Genomic DNA, 25,455 nt, shown 5'->3' with positions numbered 1-25,455 from the left:
ACCACTTTTAGCATAGCTTAGCACAGATCATTGATTCTGATGAGTCCAGTAGCATTTCTTTCAAAATGACCAAAGAGTTTCAATATTTTTCCTATTTAAAACTTGACTCTTCTGTAGTTAAACCGTGTACTAAGATCGACGGAAAATGAAAAGTTGCGATTTTCTAAGCCTATATGGCTAGGAACTACTCTCATTCCGGCGTAATAATCAAGGAACTGTGCGGCTGTACCATGGGTGCAGCAGGCGTAATGATATGACGCAGCGCCTGAAAATAGGTCTAATAGGTTAGACAAACTTAGTCCCGGTCACGTTGGAAGAAGTTACCGAGCTGGGGACTATTTTCAGGCGCTGCGTCATATCATTATGCCTGCTGCACCCATGGTACAGCCGCACAGTTCCTTGATTATTACGCTGGAATGAGAGTAGTTCCTAGCCATATAGGCTTAGAAAATCGCAACTTTTCATTTTCCGTCGATCTTAGTACACGGTTTAACTACAGAAGAGTCAAGTTTTAAATAGGAAAAATATTGAAACTCTTTGGTCATTTTGAAAGAAATGCTACTGGACTCGTCAGAATCAATGATCTGTGCTAAGCTATGCTAAAAGTGGTACCGTCAGACCCGGAGTTCGGCTGAATGGATTCTAAAACGGTAAAACTCAACTGTTTAACTCTGGGGGAGATGTAAAATGAGCTTATTTCCGAAAAAAGTGGAGTATCCCTTTAAACCATGCTAGTGCAATTCCACTAATGCCAACGTAGTTTTCTAGTCTATTTAAAAGAATGTTGTGGTCAATGGTGTCAAACGCAGCACTAAGATCGAGTAACACTAATAGAGAGATACAACCACGATCGGATGATAAGAGCAAATCATTTGTGACTCTAACGAGAGCAGTCTCAGTACTATGGTACGGTCTAAATCCGGACTGGAAATCCTCGCAGATGTCATTTCTTTCTAAAAAGGAACACAGTTGTGAAGATACTGCCTTTTCTAGTATCTTTGACAGAAAGGGTAGATTCGAGATCGGCCTGTAATTGACTAATTCTGTAGGATCAAGTTGCGTTTTTTTAACAAGCGGTTTAATCATAGCCAGCTTAAAGTTTTTTGGTACGTATCCTAGAGACAAAGACGAATTAATGATATTAAGAAGAGGATCTATGACCTCTGGAAGCATCTCTTTCAGTAGCTTAGTCGGTATAGGGTCTAACATACATGTTGTCGATTTAGATGATTTAACGAGTTTAGTAAATTCTTCCTCTCCTATAGCAACGAATGAATCAAATTTTTCCCCAGGGACACTACAATGCACTGCCTGATGCGATACTGTAGTAGACGGTTGCATAGTTATAATTTTGTCCCTGATTTTATCAATCTTAACCCTCTGGGGTCTGAGGGGTTTTCTGGGCCCTGGAGGTGTTCTGACATGCTCTGACATTTGTGCTTTTTTCAGTTATTTATAAACATGTTAATGGCAAAGGTGTAAATTCACTCTATATAGCACAAACAGGGCTACCAAAATATGTGATCACCATGCATGTATATTTTTTAATTTTTAAGAGAATAATGTTTATGCGTGGTTATTGAAAAAAATAAAAATGAAAGACCACAAAATAAGACCACAAAACTCATAATAAAAATGTGTCAATAAGACTTTTGACTAATGGATGTTGTCTCTTCGAGTTCTAGCTTCAAAATTATGTGAAAATAGTCTTGCTTTATCATTCTCATAAAACAATACATTGATTTAAATTGATGTAAAACAGGTTTTGCTTGGAAAGCCAATATGCGAGGGGGGCGTGAACGAGGAGTGGTTTACACCTGAGATTACAATGTCCCACCCACTCTGCATAATTAGCCATTCATTCAGGTGTGACACTGACTGAGCCACAATGCAAGGACAAAAGATATATTTAGAAGACTTATATTGTCCATTTAAGATTTTGCTTACATTTATCTTGTAAATATGTTTTGCTATTTTATTAAAAAGGTTACAATTACAACAATAATTACAATTTCAACAATATTTCAAGTGTACTCTTTCTTTGTAAAAAAAAAAATGATTATAGGCCTACATTTTATCTATGTATTCATTAGTTTGAATATAGCCAACATTGGAACAGCTAACATCTCAGTTGATGACTTTATTGTTGACAAAAATAGTATTTATATAGAAATTGCTAAACAAAAGCTTATTTGATGTGGCAGTATATTCTACAGTAAAAACTGTACCCAAATCTAGTCAACAAAATGTTGTCGATTTTTACTCATCTCAGTATAGCAATACAGTTTGCTAAAACATCATCATTCATTCACACAGAAACGCGAGTGTGCGAGCTGTGGTAAACAGCGCGCATCTCTGCCGTTCATTCATTCCATTCATTTCAAAAGTTTGTGAACCTCTTTATTGTAATGATTATTGGTTGATTATTTCTCTTTCTCTCAGGTTCTGGAGCATCAGCTAAAGGAAGTGAATGCATTCATCAGGGAAGATGAGCGAGTGTCTTCTAATCCAGTGATGAAGTTGACGTTTGGGAAACCAGAGTTTTTTCTGCGCTCTTTGCCCCAGAACTCCCTTATCCATAATTCATCCATCTGGAGCTGCCGGAGGAAGGTCTCGTTGTTGAGTCTGGCCCACAATGTGGAGCAGAACAATGGCCGGGACAGTTTACTCTGGAGGTTCCTTCAGAGGGTAAGATGTTTATCTGAAGTGATTATTTCACTATAATAAAACAGTAAAAATCATTAGAATATAGGTAAACGGGTATCACAGAAACATTCATAAAACGTGACTTTGTAATCCTAATTTATGTCCAAAAGAAAGTATTCTTAAAGAAAGTATAGATTAAACAAGTTAAACTGAATATAAAGTTGGATAAACAAGACTGTTCACAGAAAAATGGTCTATATTGTATCAATTGCTAACACTATGGGGAAACATCTTTCTCAGCAAAAAAACAAAACCCTAGTGAATCACGCCAGTGAAATTCAGTGGCCAGTGGCCTTCGAGCCAGCCATCATGGCTTTCTCCTTGAGTCGGCAACTTCTCGGGCTGACTCCACAGCACTTTGGCTCCCTCAGTTCCAATCTGAATCTACAGTACAGGGAGAAAGATAGTTTTGTGTTCTATGTGCAATTACTGTTCCACACTGTGTTTGTGCAATAAACAAAAAATCTGGATCTGAAAGATGCTTATTTTCATGTCCATATAGTTCCTCATCACAAACAGTTTTTGAGGTTCATATTCGAAGGAACAGCATACAATTTATTTTTCCTTCTGTTCGGGCTGTCCCTAGCCTGGCCCAATCAGAGACAGTGCTGTGCGAACACGTGTCCCTGCTTCTCAGCCACTTACAGAGCTTGGGGCTCAGAGTTTATATGACAAGGAGTGTTCTGATTCCCAGTCAGTGCTTTTCCTTTTTAGCAATAGCATTTGAGGCCATCTCTTGGTAGAGAGCTTGCAGATGATTCAGGAGTTTCCAGCTTGAAAATCCCTTCCACTTAATTTATTTCAAAGAGCACTGGGTCTGAAGGCAACTTCACATTCCCGGGCCAGCTTGCTGCTTGGACACGTGGAAACCTCACAGCTTTTTACCAGAGGGGCATGGAGATAGGCCTGGTCTCCAGGCAAATATTGGTCATGGCAGATGCATCCAGCATGAGATGGGGCGCACTGTGCTATGGCCAGCCAGCCTTCAGCACCTGGGCAAGTGTTAATAATAAATAATAATACGTTTATTTTATATAGCGCCTTTCTCAAACCCAAGGTCACTTTACATAGTAGGAAGGCAAGGAAACACAACAACAAACAACCAAAACAATACAACAAAGACAAGTTATCTGTATGAAGCTATGAGTTGGGTGTGGAGAAGTGATCATTAAACAAAAAGGTCTTGAGATGTGCTTTAAAGAAGGGAAGAGAAGGACAGTCACGAAGAGGTTGTGGGAGGCGGTTCCAGAGTTTGGGGGCCAAGGCACTGAAGGACCTACCACCCAGGGTGGAAAGTCTGGAGCGGGGGATAGCCAAGAGATTTTGGTCAGAGGATCGGAGTGAGCGGGAAGGAGTGTAAGGGATCAGGAGGTCGCGGATGTAGGGGGGAGCAAGGTAGTGGAGTGCTTTGAAGGTGAGTAGTAGCACTTTGTATTTGATCCGGGACGGAACTGGTAGCCAGTGGAGTTGGTGGAGAATGGGGGTGATGTGTGCTGATCGTCTGGTATGGGTGAGGAGCCTGGCTGCCGAGTTTTGAATATATTGTAGCCTTTGAAGTGATTTAGCAGGGAGACCAAGGAAAAGTGAGTTGCAGTAGTCTAGACGTGACATAATGAAGGAGTTAACCAAAGTCTGAGCATCACTAACAGAGAGGAAGGGTTGGAGGCGAGCAATGTTACGGAGGTGAAAGAAGGCAGTCTTAGTGAGTGATCTGATATGAGGATCAAAGCTAAGGGAGGAGTCAAGCAGAATGCCAAGGTTTTTAACAACAGGGGTAGAGTGGACAGGTGAACCATCAATGTTGAGAGTGAGACTGGGAGATTTGGAGAGGATGCTTTTAGGGCCAATCAGGAGAATTTCGGTTTTATCTGTGTTGAGTTTGAGAAAATTGTTTTGCATTCATAATTTTAAGTCAGAAAGGCAGTCAGTGAGGGAGCATGGTGGTGGGTCAGAGGGAGAGGGAGTGGTAAGATAGAGTTGGATGTCATCTGCATAACAGTGGAAGTTAAGACTGTGGCTGCGTATAATCTGGCCAATAGGGAGGATGTATATGAGAAAGAGGAGGGGCCCAAGTACAGAACCCTGGGGGACACCACGAGTGACAGGGGACTTGGAAGACTGATGTGGACCAAGTGTTACAAACTGCTTTCTGTTGGAGAGGTAAGACTGAAACCAAGTTAGTGCTGTGCCAGAAACACCAATACCAGACAGACGGGCGATTAGAACATTGTGGTTGATGGTATCAAAAGCAGCACTAAGGTCAAGGAGGATGAGAATGTTAAGTGAACCAGAGTCAGCAGACAGGAGGAGGTCGTTAACTATGCGTAGAAGGGCAGTCTCTGTACTGTGACATGAACGGAAACCAGATTGAAAAGGCTCATACAGGTCATGGTGATTAAGAAAGGTGTGTAGTTGTGAGGCCACCACTCTTTCCAGTACCTTGGCCAGGAAGGGGAGGTTGGAGATAGGGCGGTAGTTTAATAGTGATGTTGGGTCGCAGTCCGGTTTTTTGAGAATGGGTGTGACTGCAGCAGTCTTGAGGGCAGCAGGCACAACACCAGAGTTGAGGCAGGTGTTTACAATCAGTGCAATGGGTTCAGATAAGGATGTGTTGCAGGCTTTAAGTAGAGGGGTGGGGGCAGGGTCAAGCTGACACGATGAAGAGTTGGACTTATTAATAATGTCAGTGATAGTGAGGGAGTCAATAGCGGTGAAATGGGAGAGCTGAGGGCCCAGAGAGGGAGGAGAAGAAGAGAGAGAGATAGCATTGGGGTTGAAGCAGTGGTAAATTTGGCTAATTTTGTCATCAAAGAAGTGTAAGAAGGCCTGGCACTGCTCAGGGGTCTTTGGACAGGCAGTGACAGGGGGTTTGAGGAGTTTGTCCACGGTCCTGAACAGGGTTTTAGGCCTGGACATGGAGGAGGTTATGAGTGATGAGTAATAGTTTGAGCGGGCAGCATTGAGGGCATCCCTATATGTCAGAGTATGTTCGGTGTAAAGCATGGAGTGAATTGTAAGGCCAGTTTTCTTATATAGCCGTTCAAGACGGCGGCCAGTGGCCTTAAGTTTCCTGAGCTCAGGGGTGAACCAGGAGCAAGTACGGTTTGCTGGTACAAGCCTAGTCCTGACAGGGGCTAAGCTATCAAGCAGGCTGGTCAGGGTGCCATTGTACGTAGCAACTAAGTCATCCGCGGACGAGAGCACGTCAAGGTCAAACAGTGGCGAGGCCTGTATAGAGGCAGCAAACATGCTGTGGTCAATTGACCTGATGTTACGACATGTGATTGTTTTTTCTGAGGAGGGAGGAGGAGTGATCATATGAAAACGGCATTCAATGAGCTTATGGTCAGAGACACCAGAGATGGAACCAGAGACAGAGATGTCATTTAGACCAGAAGAGCAGAGCAGATCCAAAGTGTGGCCATGAGTGTGAGTAGGAAAGTCAACATGCTGTGTCAGACTAAAACAGTCCAATACTGAATTAAACTCTGAGGTGTAAGAACAATTAGTATCCACATGAATGTTAAAATCCCCTAACATAATCATAGCAGAACAAAGAGATGAAATAACAGTGAGAAGTTCATTCAATTCAGACAGAAAATTTACAGATGGTTTAGGGGGGCGGTAGATTAGCAATAGTAGAAGGGGTAGGGTAGAAACAACCTGCACAGCAATATATTCAAAGGATGTCACTTCAAATGGCCTAAGTTCTTTAACAGTCAGATCTGAGTGGTACACTACAGCCAACCCACCCCCTCTCCCTACAGATCTGGGTTTGGATAAATAGCAGTAGCCAGGGGGAGTCAGCATGTTTAAATTAATGCAGTCACCGGGTTTTTGCCAGGTCTCTGAGAGACAAAACAAGTCACATTTTTTGTCCACGGTGATATCGTTTATTAGGGCCGTTTTGTTTGTGATTGAGCGTGCATTTAGGTGGTCAATGTTAAAGTTCTGACATGATGACGAGGCAGGAGGAGGCAGCCTAGGAGGGCGACGAAGGTTGTCAAAGTTAATTCCCCTGTTCTTTGGCTGGTATCGTCGACAACGGTCGGGCGTGTAAACAGTTGGGATTTGAGCATCATGTTCATAGATGAGAGTCGGTTCTCTTTTGACGCGATGAACATAACGCGGACGACGAATAATTCCAAGTGAGCAGCAGTGTTTATACAGCGTCGGGTCCAGGGGGTAGGCCTGTCACGATTATGAAATTTGGCTGAAGATTAATTGTCTAAAAAATAATTGCGGTTATGCCGATTAATTGTCAGTTTTAGGGCTTTGACGATTAATTGTCTGTGTTAGGGCTTTGGCGATTATGCCGATTAATTGTCTGTTTTAGGGCTTTGTGCTTCATTCATTAAATAATTGTGATGAATTTAATCCTTTGTAAGTTATCATTATGCAGTGTAAGATTACAGTTAACACCTTTAAATATTAAATAAATATATTCAATAGCTATGACAGTTTGTTTATTAAACTTAGTGAGTGTATAAATCAGCAGCAAAAAGTAATTTTTGAAAACATCTGCACAGTAATTTAATAAAATCTAAACATGTTAATAAAAACAAATGTGCACAAACCATGATAATATGATACACTTCAAAACAGAGCGGAACAAAGCGCGTATGCGCATCGCGGGTGCAGAATGATGTGCTTAATGCAACATGGAGTCACAGTGCGCAGCGCTGCACAAGTGCGCATTTAAAAGTTCACGGCACAAAGCGAAGAAATGTCGAGGGCACAAATCCTAGTGTATATCAGTCCAACAGTTTATTGATCATTTGTTTCTTCACAGTTTTAAACTCCAGTTATTGTGCGTCTGATGCCAATTCATAGTCCTTGTGCTGTGTAGGCACACGGTAGCGAGCGAGTCATTTAGAAACAGCAAAAAACTCCAGCAAAATAAAGTCATTTTATGCAAATTCACAGCCCTTTATCTACAGATCAAGCATTATAACGTCAATGTCACATTGGAGAAAGTTTTACCGTGTATCCTGTCGTAACTGGACGACGCGCGCTGTTTGAATGCTGAATGGAATGATTGACAGCTGCAGAGTTTGAATGCTGAACGGAATGATTGACAGCTGCAGACGAGTTTGTGAACTTTAATTTAACAATGTAAATATACTGCTGTCCCTCACATTAAGCTATGGAATGGCTTCAGATGACTTTGAATATATTGCTGGAAAACGTAATTAGTGCTTGTCTATTTATTTTGGTCCATGACTCCCCCTTGTGCCGTAGGCCTATAAAAGAGCGCAATAATCGCGGTTGTCTGAAACAATCGCGGTTAGATCAAATAATCGCGATCAGACGGTTATTTAATTATCGCGACAGGCCTACCAGAGGGGCGTGGCAGCGAAAATGTTTGAGAGTAGCAGGGGTGTAAACAGGCTCCATTGCCAAGTTACAGAAAACACACAGGCACAGCATAAGGCGAGCTGAGAGGACATTAATCCAGCTGCCAGCGGGAAACATGACATCGACACAGTAAAGTTGCCACAAGCAACACAGAAACACCACGCTAATGCTACATGTTAGCCAACCAGGCTCACAACACAACCCAGTCCGCAAAGTAATCAGCGCAGTTTAGTACGCCAACCACTGAATAGACTGGGGACAACAATGAGGCAAGCGGGTAGAGACACACTCACCTCTGCAGTAGTCACTGTGAGGGGAGAGAGGAAGAGAGCTCATGCAGGGGAAGAGCAGGCGTGCCGGGCAGTGGCAAACAGAACCGGAGGAGCAAGTTTGTAGCAAAGTTTGTAGCAAAGTTTGTAGCAAAGTTTGTAGCATTAATCCACGGATTGATACAACTGCAGCGAAGCAACAATGCTCCAGCGACAGAGCAGGAAGGTTCGGCAGACACCGGGAGGAGATGCGGTAATCCACTAGATTTCGGGGGTAAGTCAAGTCAAGTCAAGTCAAGTCAAGTTTATTTATATAGCGCTTTTCACAACATAGGTTGTATCAAAGCAGCTTCACAGTAATAAATTAAAACAATACATCAATGTTTGTTTCTAGTGGAACGTCCACGTTTGGTAATGCTGATCAATAGTATCGTTGATTGATTAATTAAATTAAATATTCCCAAATATCCCCAACTGAGCAAGCCTAAGGCAACGGTGGCAAGGAACCGAAAAACTCCATCAGGTGACCTAATGGAGAAAAAAAAACCTTGGGAGAACCCGGGCTCAGTCGGGGACCAGTTCTCCTCTGGCATTTATGAACTAGAGGTCGGATTTAACTGTAAGATTAAAAGTATTATATGAATGCCTGGCTGAAGAGATGCGTCTTTAATCTAGTTTTAAACTGGGAGAGTGAGTCTGAGCAACGAACAGTATCAGGAAGGCTATTCCAGAGTTTTGGTGCTAAATGTGAAAATGCTCTCCCTCCTTTGGTGGATCTGGATATCCTAGGTATGACCAAAAGCCTCGAATTTACTGACCTTAAAGAGCGTGATGGATTATAGGGCGATAGAAGATCGGTTAAATAGACTGGAGCTAAGCCGTTTAGGGCTTTATAAGTCAGTAGCAATACCTTGTAATTAATACGGAACTTTATAGGTAGCCAATGTAGTGATGATAAAATTGGTGTTATATGATCATATTTTCTTGATCTAGTAAGAACTCTAGCGGCGGCATTTTGGACTAACTGTAGCTTGTTTATTGAGGATGCAGGACAACCAGCTAATAAAGCATTACAGTAATCTAGTCTCGAGGTCATGAATGCATGAACTAACTTTTCTGCATCAGAAACAGATAGCATATTACGTAGCTTAGCAATGTTTCTAAGGTGGAAAAAGGCTGTTTTTGTAACATATGAAATATGATTTTCAAAAGACAGGTTGCAGTCTAATATAACACCCAGGTCTTTTACTGTAGAGGATGAAGTAACAGGACATCCTACTATGTTAAAGTTGTATTGTGAGAGGTTTTGTGGGTGGTTTTTTGAACCGATGATTAGTACCTCTGTCTTGTCTGGATTTAATAAAAGAAAATTGCGCGTCATCCAATCTTTTATATCTTTAACACACTCTGTCAATTTGGATAATTTAGCGTTTTCATCTGGCCGTGATGAAATATAGATTTGAGTGTCATCAGCATAACAATGGAAACTAATTCCATGTTTCCTTATAATATTTCCAAGTGGCAGCATATATATTGAGAATAATAGAGGGCCTAACACAGATCCCTGCGGCACTCCATAGTTTACTGGAGTTATGATCGATTTTTCTCCATTTAAATAAACAAAATGGTAGCGGTCAGATAAATACGATCTAAACCAGCTTAATGCTTGTCCTTGAACACCAGTATAATTTTGTAGTCGATCTAAGAGTATTGTATGATCTATAGTATCGAACGCAGCACTAAGATCAAGTAAAACTAATATTGAGATACAGCCTTGGTCAGAAGCTAAAAGTAAATCATTTGTGATTTTAACAAGCGCAGTTTCAGTGCTATGATGCGGCCTGAACCCAGACTGAAACTTTTCATAGATGTCATTTTCTTGCAAGAAAGAGCCCAGTTGAGCGGACACAGCTTTTTCTAGTATTTTAGACATAAAAGGTAGATTTGAAATGGGTCTATAATTTGCTAGATTATGTGGATCTAATTGTGGTTTCTTAATGAGAGGTTTTATAACTGCCAGTTTAAATGTTCTTGGAACATAACCTAAAGATAAAGACGAGTTAATAATATTGAGGAGAGGCTCTTCCACTATAGGTAACACTTCTTTCAATAGTTTAGTTGGTATAGGATCTAGTAAACATGTTGTTGTTTTAGATGAAGTGATAAGTTTATTTAACTCTTTTTGTTCTATAGTTGTAAAGCATTGTAATTGTTCTTGCGGGGTGATAATTGAGGCTGAATTATAAGGCGCAATTGAGGATTGAACGTTTACAATTGTGGTTCTGATGTTTTCTATTTTCTCAGTGAAGAACTTCATGAAATCATTACTACTAAACTGTAACGGAATATTTTGTTCAGGAGACATCTGTTTATTTGTTAGTCTAGCCACGGTGTTAAATAAGAACCTAGGATTGTTTTGGTTGTTTTCTATTAGTTTGCGGAGATGCTCAGCCCTGGCCTCTTTTAGGGCCTTTTTATAACGTGACATACTGTCTTTCCATGCGATTCTAAAGACCTCTAAGTTAGTATTTTTCCATTTACGCTCTAAATTACGGGTTTCTCTCTTTAGAACATGCGTAGTATTGTTGTACCATGGTGCTTTACTTTTCTCTCTGACCTTTCTTAATCTAATGGGTGCAACAACATCCAATGTTCCAGAGAGAATGGTGCTCATAGTGCTAGTTAATTCCTCAAGTTCATCTGTTTGTTTGGGTTCACTGAGCAGCTGAGACAGATCAGATAAGCTATTTGAAAAATTATCTATGGTGGATGGAAGGATTGTTCTGCCTAATCGATAACGCTGCGCAGCATGACATATTACAGGAGTACGTAATATGCAAGTTACCATGTAATGGTCAGTGACTTTGTGGAATGATATCTATATAGGTTGGATCGGTTCCATGTGATATAATTAAATCGAGTGTATGATTAAAACGATGAGTTGGTCCGGTAACGTTTTGCTTGACCCCAAAGGAGTTTAATAAATCTGTAAACGCAGCCCCTAGCGCATCATTTGAATAATCTACGTGGATATTAAAGTCTCCAACAATTAATGCTTTATCGAAATTAACTAATAGGTCTGAGAGAAAATCTGCAAACTCTTTTAGGAAATCAGCGTAAGGCCCAGGCGGTCTATATACGGTAGCCAAGGCTAGAGATAATAGGGATGTTTTTCTAGCATCTAAGAGCGTAACATTTAGTACAAGTACTTCAAACGAAATAAACTTATAGCCCGTTTTCTGAGTAACATTGAGAATATCTCTATAGATTGTTGCAACACCGCCGCCACGACCAATCAGACGGGGCTCGTGCTTATAGGAGTATCCTGATGGAGTAGACTCATTTAGACCGAAATAATAATTTGGTTTAAGCCAGGTTTCAGTAAGGCAAAGTACATCGAAGCTATTATCTGTGACTATTTCATTTACAATAACTGCCTTAGGTGTGAGTGATCTAATGTTTAGAAGACCTAGCTTTAGAAATTGTTTTTGATTACATTTACATTTGCCTACGGCCATATCCAGAGGGCATTAGGCGAAGATACTTGGTAGTGTGACTATTCATCATGACAAATTAGGACCTAGCTTTTCCGCTAATTTGAGTTCCTTGTGACATGCATAGTCGAGCTGGATTTTGACACCTCCACATATTCATTGCCTGGACAAAATTACACATTACATCCTTTCTCTTATGACCAACCACCCTTTGATAGCATACACTGTGCACTGCCAATAGAGCAAGTATCCAGTGACAACACAGTTGCCCTCAAGGATTTAGTGGGTCTTGCTGATTTAGTGGTTCTTGCTCCTCCCTCCCAGATAGAGAAGAGGTGTTTAGAGGGGTTACTGTTTAATTGGCCAAATGTCTGTACAGATGCCTTAGGTCAAGCATCTATCATTAAGCACCAGATCATAACTAATGACCCCATCCCAGTACGGAAAAGAGCATTTCACGTTCCAGTCAATTAACAAAACTTATTTGATGAGGAAGTCAAAGCCATGATGAGTAAAGGTATAATACTGCCATCTACATCCCCATGGGCAGCTCCAGTAGTGATTGTGCCCAAGAGAAGGATAGGGTATGTGTTTCTGTGTGGATTATCGAGCACTGAATGCCAAAACCCTGCTGGATGGCTTTCTCATGCCTCAGATACAAGATACCTTGGAGTCCTAGACCTCAAGACTGGATACTGGCAAGTGGTGATGGACGAAAGTAGCATCCAAAAAACAGATTTTGTTACAAAGTACAACCAGTATGAGTTTGTATGTCTACCATTTGGGTTGAAAAATGCTGGAGCAAGATCTTATAGGCAAATGTTGTTTTGTGTACATAGATGACATTGTTTTATACTCCAGAGACCTCCAACAACACTTCCAAGATCTGAAGAAGGTGTTTGCTGGGCTGGAATCAGCTAGCCAAATCATTGCCCTGCAAAACTCCCCAGTTCTTATGCCCCCAGATTCAAGTAAATCATTCAAAGTGCAGACTGATGTAAGCGACTTGGGGCTGTACTGACTCAGGAGTCGGAAAAGGGAGAATATGTCATTACCTATACATCCCAACTGCTTCAAGGAGCCGAAAAATCATATGCTATTTCAGAGAAGGAATGCCTCATTGTGGTCTGGGCGGTTGAGAAATGGCGACAATAACTAGAAGGGAAATCCTTTGAACTCCTTACAGATCATGCTGCACTCACTTGGGCACTCACAAGCCCAGCTGGGCTATCTGACTTCAGGGGTTTGTTTTACTGTGAGGTACCGAAAAGGGAGCTAAGACACGGATGATTACTAACATCCTTATCAAAGAGATATTTACCTGATGGGGGGTAACTACTTATTTGGTATCAGACAGAGGACCACAATTTACCTCACAACTTCTGAACGCTACCTGCAGACAATGGGGTGCCATTCAAAAACTCACCACTGCATACCACTGACTAACCTGACAGAAAGAGTAAACAGAACTCTTAAGATCATGATTGCATCCTATGTCTAGGACATTCACGGGAATTGGGACCAGTGGATCCATGAGTTCAGGTTTGTAATCAATTCATCTTGGGGAGTACAAAATATACCCGGCGGAAATCGCTCTAAGACGCAAGTTGAAAGGACCCCTTGAGCTATTCCAATATCGTTTGCCTGATCCTGACCAATTTGCGTATGAAGTTATTGAACATCAGCAATCACTTCTGGAGAGAGTAAGGGAGAATTTCATGAGAGCCCAGAGCAGACAACAGAGATACTACAACCTGAACAGGAGGTCTTCCAGGAAGTCAAGTCAAGTCATCGTCATTTATATAGCGCTTTTACCAATGTAGAAGGGAAGGGAAACTCATCTGGGTTCGTGCTCACCCGTTGTCTCGTGCAGGGGACATGCACATTTATGGCCAAACTAGCTCCTAAGTGGCATGGGCCTGTCTAAGTTTTGAAACCGTTGAATAACGTAAACTACAGAGTTGAGGTCTGAGCCGCTATTGTTAGTCATGTACGTAATCATGAGTTATGTAGGTGCAACGTTACTTCTAGTCAACAGAATGTGTTAAAAGGACTTGACGCTGAGCAGTAGAGCCCTGCGCGGGACTGTTTTCTTCATCCCGCTCCCGCCCGCACTCGCCGAATTTCTGACCATTACCGCCCGCTCCCGCAACGTATGTGTTACACTCCCGCCCGCTCCCGCAATATGTATGTCCACTCCCGCCCCCGCAAAACTCTGATAATTTATTCCCGCACAATAATAGAGATGCATTGTTTTTGTGTCTTCTGCCGTCCCGCAGGAAAAAAACACGTATTTGTATTGCTATTATTAAAGAGATTCATGGGGTTGTTTGTTTCGTTTCCCTGGCCGGCATGTATTCTGGACACATACACACAGGACAATGGAGGAAATCGAGTGTATGCAGTTTTTGGATGGTTTTGTTTTCGTTTTTGCTGTTTTTTATTCAGGATACTCTGTCTGGCGCGTGCAATGATGACAGTGAATAGTGATGATTCTCTCTGAACAATCAGCAGTCTGCCATGTTTTCACGTTACATTTTAGTATCGCCTCAGCTCGCCCAGAACCTCGCCGGAGGTGGTACGAAAAAAAAGTACCTGGAAGCAGATACAGTTACAACTTTTACACAGTGGAAAACCAAACAAAGGCGAGTCGAGTCTTTCCACTGTGTAGTGGAAAAGCGCCATTATTGACATCTCCATCATGTTGCTAGGCTACCTCCCGATCCCGCAGTGTTTTTTTTTTGCCGCCCATTCCCGCCCGCAGCAAAGTTCAAACCGCCCGCTCCCGCGAGATTTGCGTTGGGTCCCGCGGGACCCAGCGGGACTCAATCCCAATGCAGCCCTCTACTGAGCAGCTCTTTCGGAGGTTGCACCTTAAGTGAGGGTGGGCAACTCTGTCCCTCGAGGTCTGCTTTCCTGCTAAATTTAGCTCCAACCCTAATCAAACACACCTGAACAAATGAATCAAGGTATTCAGGATGACTATAAAGCTACAGTCAGGGGAATTTCATCAGTATTGGAGATAAAAGTCTGCAGGAAGTGGATCTCAAGGGCCAGAGTTGCTCAGCCCTGCACTCTCAGATTGCACATTCACTGGATTGTTGATGCAGTCACATTGTCTTATAACTACAACAGTTTGTTATGCCATAAAGAAGTGAGATCCCACTCCACAAGAAAACCTTGGACATGTATTTTCTGTCTGGCTGCAGGCTGGTCAACAGTTTTATTAGGGTTTATAACTCGCAAATACAGACACATTGCTGTCTGTATGAGTGTTACATTCTTGTCTAGGTTGAATGTGTTTAGTGCCATATTTGCCACTACAGATTGCTTACAGATTTTGCAGCTTGATATACTTCATTGGAAACTGGAATTGAGATGGTTGCCTGAGATGAAGGAATAAGACATTGCTTAAGTTGGGCAAATTACTTTTGAGGAACTTAGGAATCTAAGGAGACGGCATTCACACCAACTCTCTGTATAGTTAAAAGCGCTATATAAATGAAGGTGACTTGACTTGTCTTGACTATAGCCATGGCCTATAAAGAATGGTGCAGAATGGAATGACATCTCCTTAATATACTCCTTACCCACTATAATGGCACACTCGGAACGCCATTGGTCAATGAATTTAACTGGCATGATTCAATAGGGCTTCGTTATTTTTCAGAGAAAGCTGCTTCCCCATAGCGCCAGCTACTGATCTCAGGGAGTCTAACTTAAGTAACTGGAGCTGTATCTAGTTTTGTGTACAATATGTGGGTGGTCTCTGGGAGTGACAGAAACTAGTGTCATGTTAACCATCTGTTTATTTTAGGAAGCAGAGCTACGGCTAGTAAGATTCCTTCCTGATATCTTGGTTCTCCAGAGGGATTTGGTAAAGAAGTTCCAGAACGTGACAGACCTAACCTTCAAAACCATAGGAGAGTTCCTGGATAGCCATAAAGAAGGTATTGGCCATTTTAGAGAATGAAGAAATTATGACTACGTGTTGTCTTAATGCAGGGGTGGGCAACTGTAGCCCTTGAGATTCAGTTTCCTGCAGAGTTTTGCTCCAACCCTAATTAAACACACCTGAACAAATTAATGTCAAAATCAGGCTCATTTTTTATGTCAGGCTTGGAGCTCATCTCTGCAGGAAAGTGGATCTCGATGGCCAGAGTTGCCCAGCCCTGTCTTATGAGGATGTTCATAATTGATCAATGATAAATTAATTATTGTTAATAATTTCAGCAAGCGTGTTGGTGGTTAATTTACCCATTTCAGCGCAAAAGTGTTCAGAATCATGCAGGCATATGGCATTTCTCTATAAATAAATATTATGTTCACTGTAAACCAAGTAATAGTACCATATTTTTAATCGACAGCTTGGTTTGAGAAGAGCATAAAAATCTTCTTGTCAACATGGAACCAACTCAGGGTATCTCTGGCTACCACAGGTAAAACCACTCCTACTTATTAACCCTGTTTTAGGCCACTGTTAAATCATTTATTGGGCAGATGGACCAAGTTTAATGTGTTCTGTTGACGAATGATACATGATCTTTTTCTCTCAGGAGAGATAAAGCTGCCTGCTCACTACACTCAGGAAGATCTGGGTCTGGACACTGACCTGCAGGTTTTGCTGCCACAGAGACATGGTCTGGGCCTGTGCTCCACTGCTCTCGTCAGCTACCTCATCGCCCTTCACAATGACCTGGTGTACGCTGTGGAAAAACACACTGGAGAGGAGTCTGAGTAAGAGATTCAGATGTCTGTTTGATATAGTAATCATTTCTCATTTAGGGTTATTGGGTTGAACAAAGCCTTAACCCTGAGTATTAAACATTATGGCATGACTCATCCTACACCGTGTATATTGCAAATCATATGAAGTAAATTTGAGATATTTCAAATCATGTGTCTTGATGATAGAATGCCCAGTGCTGCCGGATGAGAAAAAAAATCACCCATAGACTTACATTTGAGGGTTCTGAGCCATATCTAGATCAATTAGTGGTGGATTCTATTGATTTGGGCCAGTAATCAACCATCCAGAACACCTTAGCAACCACACAACAACACACTAATAATCACTCAGAACACTGAACCATTGTCCTGTCAGCACTGTGACCTGGGGGTTAAAGCTAGCGTCTTTTCTGCCACATTTTTCCCAGTTGCCCTTATTTCTCTGTATCATCCTCTGTCCTGTTTCCTCCAGTTACACTGTAAGCCCAGGTGAGCTGATGGAGATACATGTGATCCATTATGAGTATGAGCGGGATCTGCTACCGCTGATACTGTCCAACTGCCAGTACAGCATGGAGCGCGGACAGGAAACACTGATGGAGTACGACCTGCCCAAGATCCAGCAACAGATCTTCACACGCTTTCTACAGGGCAAACCCCACATAACCCTTAATGTATGTCACAGCACCACAAGGGTTGAAAATGCATGTTCAGAGTTAAAACAGATGAATTTTTAGTTCTTTCAGGAGTTGACAACCACTAGAGTGATTATGAATAAAAATTATATTTATTTATATATGTTTTGTTTTTTAGGGTATTCCGACAGTGGTAAACAGACAGGATAGAAATTATGAGACCATATTTAAGGATGTGAAAGGCAAAGTTCAACAAGTAAGTAGCATTATTTTCTTTAGCATAATACGTTTAATCGGTAAGTTATTGTATTGGTTACAATTTTGTTAGACATAGGTCCACAAGGAATATGAAAATGCTCTTAATGAAAGTTTTTTTACATTGTTTTTATGCAACATTTACAAATTGAATATTTAATTAAATCCATGTTGACAATGCAGATATATATTTGAATAATTTCACAAGCCATATTGTGATTTTGCATCCAAAGGAGCCGTTGCAGGCTCTTACACAGCACGACCTGGTAAAGGAGCTGCAGTCCTCCTACAGTGACGTGTGTGAGGCGTTGTCCACAGTCCAGCTGGCCCTGGGGTTCCTCGCCATGACGGGGGGAGAGCCACACATGCAGCTGGGCACTTATTTGAAAGAGGTGTTACAGATGACTGACAACATGGGCCCACACATCTACAAGGTTGGTCATGAACACAGACTTTCTTCATTATATGTTTGTGGAGTGTTACTATGCCATCCTCACTGGTCTTAAAGGGGTGGTATAATGCCCTTTTCACAAGATGTAAAATAAGTCTCCGATATCCCCAGAGTGTGTATGTGAAGTTTTAGCTCAAAATACCCCACAGATAGTTTTATATAGGATGTTAAAATTGTCACTTTTTGAGGGTGAGCAAAAACGCACCATTTTGTGTCTGTTCCTTTAAATGCAAATGAGCTGCTGCTCCCGGCACAGGGCGCAGAGCTTCAAGAGCTTCTGTCCTTTTACCTCACACAGACATGCACTGAAGATGTCAAAAACTTGTAGTCTTTTATGTTCAAACCGGAGTCAGAGAAAGATGGAGCGACTCAAGAAGTGACATGTAGAAGCAACAGGACATTTCAGAATGGTTAGTTCATGAATTTATGTAGCTTATGTGTAGTTATCTTCTAGTCATTGATTAGCATATTCTGTCTTGATAATCTATAAATCGTGTTCCGGGGGCGGGGTTTATGTAAATTCTAGGGTTGGTGATGTCAGTAACCCGGGAGGAATGTTGTGTAGTCTCTACCAGCCATTTGTTGTAGTTCTTAAAAAGCAAATTCTTTAACCCATTTAATCCCAAATTTTTCCCAGACACAAGAATATCCAAATCATGTGTCATTAGTATCCCTTTGAAACGATCAATCATCATTTTTAGAAATTTTCATGGAAAAGTGTGTGAAAAGTGTGTTATATGTTCACAATTGTGACCAGTGGGATACTGTGTTGTATCAACCATTGGACAGACTGAATATAGGTCTATTTGACCTGTGCAGTGTGTTTGTGTGTGTGTTTGTGTGTGTGTGTGTGTGTGTGTGTGTGTGTGTGTGTGTGTGTGACCAGGTCCCACTGAACCAGGGACCAGACATGGAGCTTCCAGAGGTCCGGACGCGGGTGCCATAGGGTGCCCCGTCTCTGAGTCAGAAGATCCTTCCTCAGAGGAATGGGCCAGGGAGGGACTGTCACGAGGAGCATGAGTTCTGGGAACCAAGTCCGGGTGGGCCAATAGGGAGCCACCAGAAGGACCTGCTCCTCGTCCTCCCTGACTTTGCACAGGGTCTGTGCAAGTAGGCTCACTGGGGGAAATGCATATTTGTGGAGGCCCCGGGGCCAGCTGTGTGCCAGTGCATCCGTGCCGAGTGTTCCCTCGGTCAGGGAGTAAAACAACTGGCAATGGCAGTTAGGTCTACCTAAGCCTCTCCAAACTCTCTCCAGATCAGCTGAACCGCCTGGGGGCGGAGTCGCCATTCTCCCGGGAGCACAGCTCGTGATAGCTCGTCGGCCACACGGTTGAGCACATCGGGGACATACATGGCTCGAAGCGACCTCAGATGCTTCTGACTCCAAAGTAGGAGATGGCGGATGAGTTGCGACATGCGACGGGAGCGTAGACCACCTTGACGGTTGATGTACGCAACGGTCGCAGTGTTGTCCGTACGGACCAGCACGTCTCTGCCCTGAAGCGACCTTTTTAAGTGGCTCAGAGCGAGACGTACTGCAAGCAACTCAAGGCAGTTGATGTGCCAATGCAGTTGGGGGTCCGTTCACACCCCTGACACTGCATGCCCGTTGTACGTGGCACCCCAGCCCGTGGCAGAGGCATCTGTGAACACCACAGCATGTCTGAACACCTGTTCCAAGGGGACTCCTGCCCGAAGGAACGAGGGGTCTGACCACGGACTGAAGGTCTGGCGGCACTCCGGTGTGATTGCCACCCGGTGAGTGCCGTGATGCCACGCCCATCTCGGGACTCGGCCGTGAAGCCAGTGCTGAAGCGGTCTCATATGGAGCAGCCCGAGCGGAGTTACTGCTACTGCTTCTGCCATATGCCCTAGGAGCCTCTGAAAGAATTTCAGTGGGACCGCCGTCCTGCCTTTGAATGTGTTCAAGCAGTTCAGCACCGACTGAGCGCGTTGCTCTGTGAGGCGCGCTGTCTGTGCGACCGAATCCAACTCCATACCGAGAAAAGAGATCCTCTGCACGGGGGCAAGTTTTCTCTTTTCCCAGTTGACCTGAAGGCCCAGCTGGCTGAGGTGCCTGAGCACGAGGTCCCTGTGTTAGCATAACTGACCTTGAGAGTGTGCTAGTATGAGCCAGTCGTCGAGATAGTTGAGAATTCGAACGCCCTGTTCTCTCATGGGAACAAGGGCCCCCTCCGTGACTTTCGTGAAGACGGGGAGACAGGGCCAGTCCGAAGGGCAGGACCTTGTACTGGTATGCTCGACCCTCGAACACAAAGCGCAGAAACGGCCTGTGTCGAGGAAGAATCGAGACATGAAAGTACGCGACCTTCAGGTCGATCGCTGCGAACCAATCTTGGGGACGGATGCATTCGAAAATGCGTTTCTGCGTGAGCATTTTGAATGGTAGCTTGTGAAGGCTCCGATTCAAAACTCGCAGGTCCAAGATCGGTCGTAACCCACCACCTTTCTTGGGTACAATGAAGTAGGGACTGTAGTGCCCTGACCTCATATCGGCTGGAGGGACCGGCTCTATAGCGTCCTTCGCCAGTAGGACTGCGATCTCCGCACGCAATACATGGGCATCGGCTGCTCTCACTGTAGTGGAGTGGATGGCCCGAAACTTGGGGGGACGCCGGGCGAACTGAATCGCATAGCCGAGCCTGATGGTCCGAATGAGCCAGCGAGACGGACAGGCTCGCAGCGACAGTACAAGCGGGACCAAAGGGACCGTAGGCGTACCCGGAGTAGGGCAGCGAGGTGGAACACAGGGGCTTGGCTCGCAAGGCTCTCTCTGGGAGGTGGCCCGTAGCGGAGTCTGAGTGTGCTGTGCAACACTTACCCGGTTCCACGAGGCAGGAGGTGCAGGAGGCAACTTGGTTGTGTTCTCGGACTGCACACTGCTGCCTGCTGGCGATAGAAGAGGCGGATGAGAGTGGTGAGGATTCTCTCCCCCCACTGCTCTCTGGGCCCTCTTCAGATCCAGAGACGGAAGAAACTGCTCTTTTATTGAAAATTTGGGTACCGCTGGTTTTGAGGCCAGCGGCGGAACAAAAACAAAAGGAAAACAAGGATTTTCCACCCGGCCCTCTTCCGGGGGATGGAGCGATGCGGTCATCGTCTCCTGGAGAGCAGTCCCTGCCATCTCTGGGTTGCCCATCCTAGGGCCGCTTGTTCCTGGCTTTGCCGCCCTTCTTAGCAGGGTCCTGGACGGGCGGGGCAGCCCGCCTGCGACTGGCTCCACGGCGCCGTTTAGATGGAGGCTGCTGCGGCGGCGCGGGAGCAGGGGCAGACACAGGAGGCCGCCCTCGGCGACGAGCAGACTGAGGGGCTGCAGGCGGTGGGGTGGGGGCAGCAGCTGGCCATCGCGGCAGGATATGTCTGATGGCCTCAGTCTGCTTTTGTACAGCCGAGAACTGCTGGCCGAAGTTCTCGACCGCGTCGCCGAAGAGGCCGGTCTGGGACACGGGGGAGTTAACCCTCTGAGGTCGACAAACGCGCCGGCGCGTTTTGCTGGATTTTCTCCACATTGTAGCACTATAAACTTAAATTTCTCCGTCATTTATGGTCATACAGAAAAAAGAAATATAAAAAAAGAATCTGTGGTATTTCTACTTTTGTATGTGTCCACTTCCAATCAAATCAAAACATTGTGCTTTTGTAAAATAAAGAAAATAAACAGTGTGTGCGTTCTGCCTCTCCGTCGCGGTGAACTTTTTTTTCTTGAGCACGTCTATAAACTGAAACAAAACTCAGCGAATACTTGTCACACATTTATGAGCCATACACCTTTATAAACATTTAAGTGTGTACTTTTAAATGATCGGATTCAAAACGAAAACAAATATTCTCTGTTTAAGTAATTTGTATAAAACCAACAAGATGTCCAGCTTCTCAAACGCTTCCTAATTATTTTTAATTCGGCCACGCCCACTCGCGCAAAAGATATTCACATGCAAATCTCCACATGGAACGCGATTGCCCTCATTACCTCAACAACAAAACACTTCACTTCACTTTTCGTCGAGTTTGAAAGACGTGCCTGAGCTTACATTGGATTTACATCAGAAGAAGAAGAACGATATTTGAAGACAAGAAAGATAAGGTAAGAAATTCTTACATATTAGTTTGCTATTGTTGCATAAATTTCACATTGCAGTTGAACTGTTGCTAGATATATGGTGAATATTATAATATTTAGACCCGTGTTTACTGTTACTGTGTTTGTGGATATCTGCTCAAACGTAGATATGTATATGGTAGGCCTAACCATAATGTTTTATATTTGATCGCGATCGCGTTTTAATGTATCATATTTTTGATCGCGATCGCATTTTAATGTATCATATTTTTGATCGCGATTGCGTTTGAATGCATCATATTTTGGAAAAGCAAAACGCTCCAAACGGCTTCATGTTTTTACTATTATCTCATTTCATATCATCATAACGAATGGAAACATTTGAAGTAACATGATAATCAATATATTTTTCTCTAGCTTAGTTGTTACTGAAATCTTTTTGAAAATATATATAGGCTGCTATATTGTTATTATTTTATGCAGCACTGCGCATAGCCTATACCTACAAGGCACAACAAAACTGGTGTTCATTATATATTGTTGGAAACATTTGTGTGTGTGTGTGTGTGTGTGTGTGTGTGTGTGTGTGTGTGTATTCTGTGAATTTTAAAAAGCAATTTTAACAAGAAAAATCTAAAATGTATTCCCAAAATCGTGCAGGCCTTTCTCTTGATATCAGTAGGTTCACTTTTTTTTTTTTTTTTCAGGGCCCAGATGCCACTGAGTCCTGCTGACTTCAACATTCACAGTACATGTCTCTGTACATGAACATGGTAAAGTGAAAATCAAACACCTTAGAAAATGAAAGGTATGTACAATGTTTTTAGGAATGGCACAAAGGTCTCTTTCTTCAATAAGTGCTTTTTTGTTGTGTATCTTTGGATTATGTTGTGTTGTAAATAAATCCAAACAATTTTAAAAGCCATTCTTTTTTAAATCTCCTCATTCTTTGTGCAAGGGTGGTCAGAATGATGGGCCCTGATAAGCTCCTAATAAGGCCATTAGGGAGGTTCTTTGTCTTTCTCAGGTGTGGAAAGCTTTCATATTAATGAGGTGATCCGCCCCTTCGCATATTGCTTTCTAACACAAAACACGTCGTAAAATTTTTAAATCAATATATTGTCTTCTCTGAATGAGCAGTCAGGGTGATTCTCACATAGTTTTAGAGCAAATATTCTAGGCTACGTGATACAATTTTCAAAAGTCTTGTGAAGAAATAATCAGTATGGGTTTCATGACCTTATTTCAGTGAGAATTTATTTTTGTATTTTCACAAACCACGCATAAATGTCATTATCTCAAAACTACAAACTTTTACATACATGCTGCTGATATATTATTGTAGCAGAGTTTGTGCTGAATACAGTGTAATTAGACTTTAGCCATGAAAATGTCACAAGTAACAGAAATAACCACAAATGTCAGAGCATGTCAGAACACCTCCAGGGCCCAGAAAACAGCTCAGACCTCAGAGGGTTAAGGAACCGGAGCTTGTCGGTCTCCCTCATGTCGGCCAGACACAGCCAGAGATGGCGTTCCTGGACCACCAAGGTGGACATCGCATGACCCACTGACCGCACGGTCACCTTCATCGCACGAAGCGCGAGGTCCGTCGCGATGCGAAGTTCCTGAAGAACTTGGGGATCGTGACCATCCTCGTGCAGGTTCTTCAGTGCCTTGGCCTGATGAACCTGCAGCAACGCCATGGCGTGCATGGCAGAGGCAGCTTCCCCACAGGCCTTGCCGGTTAGATCCGACGAGTACTTACAGGCCCGGGAAGGGAGACACGGTTCTCCGCGCCAAGTGGAGTTAGGGCACAGTTGCATGGCAACGGCCCATTCCACTGGCGGGATACGCGTGTATCCCTTAGCTGCCCCGCCATCAAGGGTGGTGAGGGAGTAGGAGCCACCGGAACGGTTTCTGGCAGTAAAAGGTGCCGTCCACGTCCCCGTAAGCTCCTCATGCACTTCCGGGAAGAAAGGCACTGGGGTGGGTTGCTGAGAACCAGCGCGCGCCACCCCGGGATACCAATCGTCCAACCTCGAGGGTTCGGGACACGGTGGAGAATTCCACACGAGCCCGACCCCGTTGGCGGCCCGGGAAAGCATGGCCATCATCTCCGGGTCCGTCTCAGGCACCGTTGACACACCCGAAGGATGTAACGGCGCCGAGTCGTCATCCACAGAGAAGTCTGACCCATCCTCCGATGCAGCGATCGACATCTGATCCTCACAGGGAGCCCCAAAGGAGACAACCGGTTCACACCGCGAGGATGGTCCAGCTCTCTCCAATGGGGGCTCAACTGGCTGCGGAGCATGAGAGGGGTGAGGGCTCCTAGGGGGTTGGTTCCCCGTAGGAGACGCGCTTATCGTGATCCTCAGGTCACCCATGTCACTGCCCGAAGCAACCCTCTGAGGAGGATTGGATCGAGGCAACGGCACGGGGACTCCGCCCCTTTGCAGGAACGTGAGTCTCGACCGCAGCTCCGCGATGGTCATCTTCCCACAATGGGTACATGACTCATCCACAAACGCTGCCTCAGCGTGTTTAATGCCCAGACACACGAGGCAGCATTCGTGACCATCCCGTGAGCCCAGGTAACGACCGCATCCAGAAACACACAGATAGAAAGTCATCTTTAAAAAGACGCTCTCTATCTGTGTAAGCTCTTTTAGGGACTGCTCTCACTGGTGCTGAAACACGCAGGGGAACAGTCACTGCTAACACAGACAGGAATGTGCACCTGTCTGTGCGCTGTCTCTCTCTCTCGCTGGCAGGTCTTACCAGCTGTAAAAACAGCTTTTGAGCGCTCTGATGGCGCACCTTACCAGCTGTTATAACAGCTTTTTTGTTTGCTCAGTATGTGTTATGACTGACTCAGGGCCATAACAACAAATAGGAGACCATGCCACAAACAAACGGTGCAAAACATAAATGTATTGTGTATAAACACAAATTTAAACAACAGAACCAAATATGGAGTGTGAACGTCAGTATCAGTAGTGTAGGGAAGGTGCATGGATGTATTGTTTTGTGCGAGTGCAAGTGTTGAGTGTTAGAATAAAAGACAAACTTAAATAAACTTAAATGTGCATCTGTGTAAAATCCTGGCGTCCCGAGCGAGGCGTGAACATGGACGAGCAGCGTTCGAGCCTTTAAACACCAGACCCGAGCAGGAAGAGAGAGAGAGATCAATGCAGCAGAGACGCTCCTATTTAAACACCAACTTCCCAGGTGACAGCAATTAGACCTGAAAGAGAGGAGGGGCAGGAGAACGACCAGAAAAAGGCCAAGGGCCGTAACAGTATGTAACAAAAAACAAAAAAGACAGAGAAAAAGAAGAGAGAAGAAAAGAAGACTGCTCGAGCTGCCGTGTTGTAATGCCCGCACCGGGAAGGAGAGGTCCAATAAGGCTCGTCAAAGTCACACTCTGTAGAACGCATCGAAGTGCTTGGCTTCGAAGCAAAAAGCTGAA

At 43.8% G+C, this 25,455-nt stretch overlaps 1 protein-coding gene across 1 annotated transcript in view; it reads left to right on the top strand.

Annotated features, from left to right (window-relative positions):
- LOC308696626 (E3 ubiquitin-protein ligase rnf213-alpha-like) overlaps window positions 1-25,455 on the top strand; it is a gene marked incomplete at its 5' end in the record, with an annotated part of 167,762 nt that overhangs the window by 129,845 nt on the left and 12,462 nt on the right. The window contains 9 exons of the mRNA XM_081375488.1: window positions 2,443-2,688; window positions 3,344-3,399; window positions 4,746-4,866; window positions 15,645-15,777; window positions 16,195-16,266; window positions 16,384-16,564; window positions 17,028-17,229; window positions 17,369-17,446; window positions 17,679-17,879. Coding sequence (XP_081231614.1) covers window positions 2,443-2,688; window positions 3,344-3,399; window positions 4,746-4,866; window positions 15,645-15,777; window positions 16,195-16,266; window positions 16,384-16,564; window positions 17,028-17,229; window positions 17,369-17,446; window positions 17,679-17,879 — 1,290 coding nt within the window. The remainder of the gene's footprint in view (window positions 1-2,442; window positions 2,689-3,343; window positions 3,400-4,745; window positions 4,867-15,644; window positions 15,778-16,194; window positions 16,267-16,383; window positions 16,565-17,027; window positions 17,230-17,368; window positions 17,447-17,678; window positions 17,880-25,455) is intronic.

This window comes from Scardinius erythrophthalmus (assembly GCF_964197995.2).
Source record: "Scardinius erythrophthalmus genome assembly, chromosome: 1".
In the NCBI taxonomy this organism is placed as follows: Eukaryota; Metazoa; Chordata; class Actinopteri; order Cypriniformes; family Leuciscidae; genus Scardinius; species Scardinius erythrophthalmus.
This window is presented reverse-complemented; position numbering and strand designations above follow the sequence as displayed.